This window comes from Fragaria vesca, linkage group LG2 (genome assembly GCF_000184155.1).
Source record: "Fragaria vesca subsp. vesca linkage group LG2, FraVesHawaii_1.0, whole genome shotgun sequence".
NCBI classification, from domain to species: Eukaryota; Viridiplantae; Streptophyta; class Magnoliopsida; order Rosales; family Rosaceae; genus Fragaria; species Fragaria vesca.
The window spans coordinates 12,023,148-12,028,488 of record NC_020492.1 but is presented as its reverse complement, the minus strand read 5'-3'; the positions used below and the strand labels follow the sequence as shown (position 1 = coordinate 12,028,488).

General features: G+C 35.7%; 1 protein-coding gene across 2 annotated transcripts; it reads right to left on the bottom strand.

The window, feature by feature from the left end:
- Positions 1–1,769: 1,769 nt before the first annotated feature.
- LOC101300686 (DNA repair protein XRCC4-like) lies at positions 1,770–4,434 on the bottom strand. Of its 2 annotated transcripts, XM_004290338.1 has the most exons (4): positions 4,100–4,434; positions 3,888–4,016; positions 3,188–3,310; positions 1,789–2,284 (listed from the first exon to the last, which is right to left on the bottom strand). In XM_004290338.1, exons 1-4 carry the CDS (start codon positions 4,388–4,390, stop codon positions 2,048–2,050), a joined length of 780 nt encoding a protein of 259 aa, XP_004290386.1. In that variant the 5' UTR covers positions 4,391–4,434; the 3' UTR covers positions 1,789–2,047. The 2 variants fall into 2 exon arrangements, with proteins under 2 accessions (XP_004290387.1, XP_004290386.1); XM_004290339.1 differs by lacking the exon at positions 3,188–3,310 and having other exon boundaries at positions 1,770–2,284.
- Positions 4,435–5,341: the final 907 nt, after the last annotated feature.

Here is a 5,341-nt window from a genome sequence, read left to right as displayed (position 1 = left end):
AGCCTACTGACCTCCTAACCAAACCCCTGCATAAACACCGGCATAACACCTTGTGTCTCAAACTTGTCCGCCCACGGCCGCCATGTTTGCGGGGGGGTATTGGAGCACATTCACAGCCTCATTTAAGAGATTGATTCACTCAATCTCAGATTCAATCACAAGAGTGATTTCCTCCATTATTCAGAATTGAGTCCTAACTTATGTATAGTTTTGGATAGTTTTGATTCTGTAATTATAGGCATTACTATTCCTTATTTCCTTCTGTAAATGTCAAACACACTAGCCTATATTATGTAAGCTTTGTAATCAGTTTCGATCAAGGGAAATATAATTCTACAGAATACAATCCAAATGAAGAGCATTAGAAACTTGGGCAAGAACAATCTCATATACTAAGAGAATGACAACTTCGGCAATAGCATCCGTTAGAAAATTAGCTTCTCTAAACACATGGGAGAAGCATATTCTATCAAAAGCCTGAGAAAGAGACTTCATATCACAAACCAAAGATTTGAGATTCCAAGGAACCACACCAGACCCCTTGACGCACTGAAGAATAAGAGGTGAATCGCTTTCGACTTCGATAAACTTCAGATTAGCGTTCTTTGTAGAAAGAAGGATGAAGGCCATCCTTGAAGGATGTGCATTCAGCTATGGAAACATTAGAACCATGGATCTTTCTTGCACCGACAATTAAAGGGGAACCAAACTCATCTCTTAGCACAAAACCAGCAGCAGAAGAAGAATGGTAAACAGAGCCGTCGAAGTTTAACTTGACCCAATTAGGGGCAGGAGGAATCCACTTAGTTAAGTCACCCGTAATCGGGTTGATGGATGAAATTATACTGTTAAACTGACGATAAGACGATTCGATCGAGGTAGCAGCATGAATAATGGATGGTGATGAAACAGGAGTGTAGATCGGAAGATGAGATTGTTTTGGGCCTTCCAAATCTGCCAACACACCAGCAAACAGTTTTATAACTTGAGCAAAGTAATAATTGAAAAATTACTTTGTTAATGCGTGTTGACATACATCCTAGGGGCTAATGTGGCATCGTTCAAACCTTGATCAACTTGGCTAAACCTCAGCATGCCATCCGCGCGCTAGCCAATTTACTTTCATAAACAAAAAATGCAAAAGCCGTGAAATTATAAGGAGAAGATGTGAGCGTTAGACCCAACTTTTGGGTTTGTCTTTGTTATGTTATTTTTAGCTGTTATTTTATTTTGTTGGTTAGTTATGTCACGCTTTAAGCATGCAATAAGTTCATGCATTAGTTGTGTAGGACAAGTCGGGCTTTGTCTTTGTGGGTGCACTCGAAGTGCCTTGTCTGCCCTAGACCAGCAACGAGTTCTTTGCTTCATCAAATGGTCGTTGCCACCTAGTGGCAGGGTGAAGCTAAGTGTTGTCGGACGTATCCGATGACAACATAGTAGGAAAACAATGCGTTTGATAATTATGCTTTGCAGTAATCGAGTTATCTTTCTGCTATGTCACCGTTATATCAAAACAAATAGAGTTACTGTTAGAGCACTCTTTACTAATTGGTGCAGCTTTAAGTACATGTTTATTGTAGAGACCCATGATATTATTTCAAGGGTTTAGTCTCAATTTCTGTATTCAACAATTTCATTAATAGAGGCTTGAGGGCAGCCGCAGCATCAACCGTTACTCAAAAAAATAAAAATAAATAAATAAAGAGAGGAAAGGCAACATAATATGAGGTTATTTATAGTACCTAGATGTATCTCGTACCTTCATTTACAACTAACTGGACAAAAATTGCAAATCATTTTAACTAAATTTACAACATTGACAACGAATGTACCACATTGTTTTACATATTTACATATGATTAAACCAAATCACTGTATCGACAACAATTTGTTCATGAACTTGTAAAAAATCATAGTTGAGTATCTACCCCAAATAGAAGTAAACAAGAATCAGTATGCATACAAATTCCTAACAGGAAAAAAAAATTCTAAAATTCCACTATCCAAGGAGCAGAAACATGCTGATATGTGGAATGGACGAGTGAGATTATTTCTGGAATGCCCTCTTTCGACCTTGAGACCTACTAGATGGAATATCCTTGGAAGTTGGTGGAGGATCTTTCAAGGAATCTACCTCACTATTCTCATCATCACTTACATAAGTTTCAGTTTTGTCTGTGCTCTCTTCTTCTTGTTCTGGCAGTTTCCCAGCCGCTTCTTGTTTTGAGAGCTTGTCCCGAAGCTCTCTTAGTTTCGTCTTCTTTGAATTCAAGACCCCAAGAAACTAGAAAAATGAAGAAGTCAGTCAAGGTCTTCAAGACAAAATTGCAGAAAAGCACTCGAGTATTTAAAATCCCAGTCAATTTAATGCGTGATCAAATTGTAATTCTAATGCACATTATGCACATAGTGAACGGTTAAGTTATTAGTTCAAAAATGAAGTAAATAATTGACTAAACAATCACTCCTAGTGCTTAAGTATCCTATCCATTCAACTCGGCAGACATAAGAAGTCTTTAACTGCAATGATAAAGAGTAAAAAAATAAAAAATAAAAAATAAAAAATAAAAAAATAAAAAATTCAACATGTGACCTAATGCAGCCTCAGGGTTTTACCTACAAGTACTATTTCTCATCTGATTAAAAATACTTCATGACTTGTGGCGAAACATGTTTCGTGATATTTTCGATTTTCAACTGTTTTATATGGTAATAGAAGTTTGAAGCTCTATTTACAGAATAATTAAACACTATGAGAACATGAAGTGAGAAATACCAACAAACAAATCAGAGATATGAAAGACTTAAGCTAAACCTTTGCATAAAGACTTAAGTTAATAGTTCAAAAATGAAGTAAATATTTGACCAAATGATCACTCCTAGTGCGTAAGTATCCTATCCATTCGACTCGGCAGACATAAGAAGTCTTTTACTGCAATGATTATAAAGAGAGAGACAAAATTCAACATTTGACCTAATGCAGCCTCAGGGTTTTACCTACAAGTGCTATTTATCATCTGATTAAAAATCTTCATGACTTGTGGCAAAACATGTTTCGCGATATTGACAACATTCAACTGTTTTATATGGCAATAGAAGTTTTAAGCTCTATTTACAGAATAAGTAAACACCATAAAGTGAGAAATATCAACAAACAAATCAGAGATATGAAAGACTTAAGCTAAACCTTTGCATAAACTGCGGATTCAAACTCGATCTTCTCATTGGCAATCCTTTCACTCTGTATTAGACACATCTCAGCTTCCACTTTCAACCTTTCAAATGATTGAGTTTTTCTCACAACTTCTTCCTATACAGACATACATACACTAGCATGAATGAGACAGGAAAACCAGTTGCACTCTCAAATGCACCAACAGACAACAGTGACTTAAGTATGCACGATCTTCACAAACAGAAGAAGCTTCAATTAGTTACTTCTTAAGAGTTTGCCACACCAGAAGCCAACTTATCACAATCTCCAAAGTAAAATGTTACATGAGAAGGATTCATCAACTACTATTAGAAAAAAAAAAAAAAAAAAAAAAAAACTACCTTCATGATTGATCTTGCTATCTCTTTCCAGGAAAATTAGGAGTCTAAAAGTTTTTATTGAAACATTCAGCTCCTAGGCATTATAAATCAGCATATCTGAGGTTAAGAAACTGAGTCTAATGAAGCATACTAGCGTAAGTTTCGTCAAATAGGCACAACTGTATGCCTATATAACATTTTTTGAGAAACTATCAGTCTGCACACATATGCACATAAAATGGGTTTCTTCATAAACAAAACAAACATGAGACATCAAATATCCAGAGGTTAAATTTATTTTTCCCATTTCGAATTCAATCTTATCTGTCACATTTCATATAACAATGACTTACACTTAGCCCAACATTGGCATCCATCAGAAAATCGAGCACCGCTGCTGTGGTTTCCTTACTGTTCGGCGATGGTTCACACTTCCACCGCCATTCTAGCTTGGTCCCTTCCTTGTCAAAAGTCCACGACAACTGCCGATCATCACACCAAGGAAGTCAAAATCAAAATCTCCCAAAACATAATACTAATCGCAAAGCCTAAACAAGCAACTCACTCTTTTGTGGCCGTCGCCGGCATCAGTGAATTTGTAGACGGAATCGGGGTGCTGAAACCCTAAATAGCGCTCGGCTAATGAGACGTAGTCGGGAACCGGCTGGTCCCACTGGGCGGCTCGGTCTCTAACGGCGTCCTCGGAGGCGTGGCAGACCCAGGCGTTGAGGCCGTCGGTGATGGAGAGGTCGAAGCGGGAGTGGAACCATGTGCCCTTGACGAAGATGGGTTGGGATTCTTTGGGTTCCAGCTTTAAGCACGACTGTCTGGGGACTACTGACCCATCATCCTCCATCGTCTCCGGGGGGTGTCCTCTTGTTTTCAGTTTTTCCTCTTGTTTTAACTAAACAAACCAAACGACTAAAATATTACGGAAATACGAAAACAAAAATATTGAATATAGATAAAAAATTTATTAAAATTTATATAAAAATTAAATATTTAATTACAAATAAAATAAATATAAAATATCAGAGAGATATAAAAATGGTGTATTTTTTAATAGTAAGTTGACTTTGTTCACCTATTTACAATACCTAAAATATTATTTTCTCAATTCTATTTTGTTCACCCTACATATATTTTTCAGTTTCAAATTTTCTTTGTTCAAACAACCATTACTTAGAAAAAATCTCTGATGCTAATACAAAAAAAAAAATTGAATATAAATGAGTCACTAGGCATGGAAATTTACATACAAAATCGACATAAGAAATATAAATAAATAGAGACAAAGAAAAAAATACAAACAATTCACCTCAATTTTATAATGAATGCTAGCGTCTTCAAACTCTATAAAACGACAGAATATAATAAATTATGGGTTATGAATTATGAAGTATGTGTTCATCCAAAACAAAAGGATAAAAAAAAAAAAAATTTTGTATAATCACTAATTTGTAACAACTTATTATCCCAAGCTGTGAATTTACATCAATGTATTTTGATCTTTCAATAAATCAACGTGTGAAAGGATAAAAAATAAAAAAAATTAGTAAAATTTGTTCTAGGATATTCTCTATGTGTGTCTTCGCCTTATGCCAATAGGATATGTAGTTAGACTAGATCTATGTATTCATATCCTTACCATATTGGTATTGTGTAATTCCCTATATAAAAGGCTCCTATCAATGAATAAGATGATGATTCTCTTGCTATCTCTTTGTCTCTACCATTAATCATTCATCACGTTATCATGCACTTTGTTCTAACCCTAGAGCCAATAGCCCACCATTTTTTTTCTTTA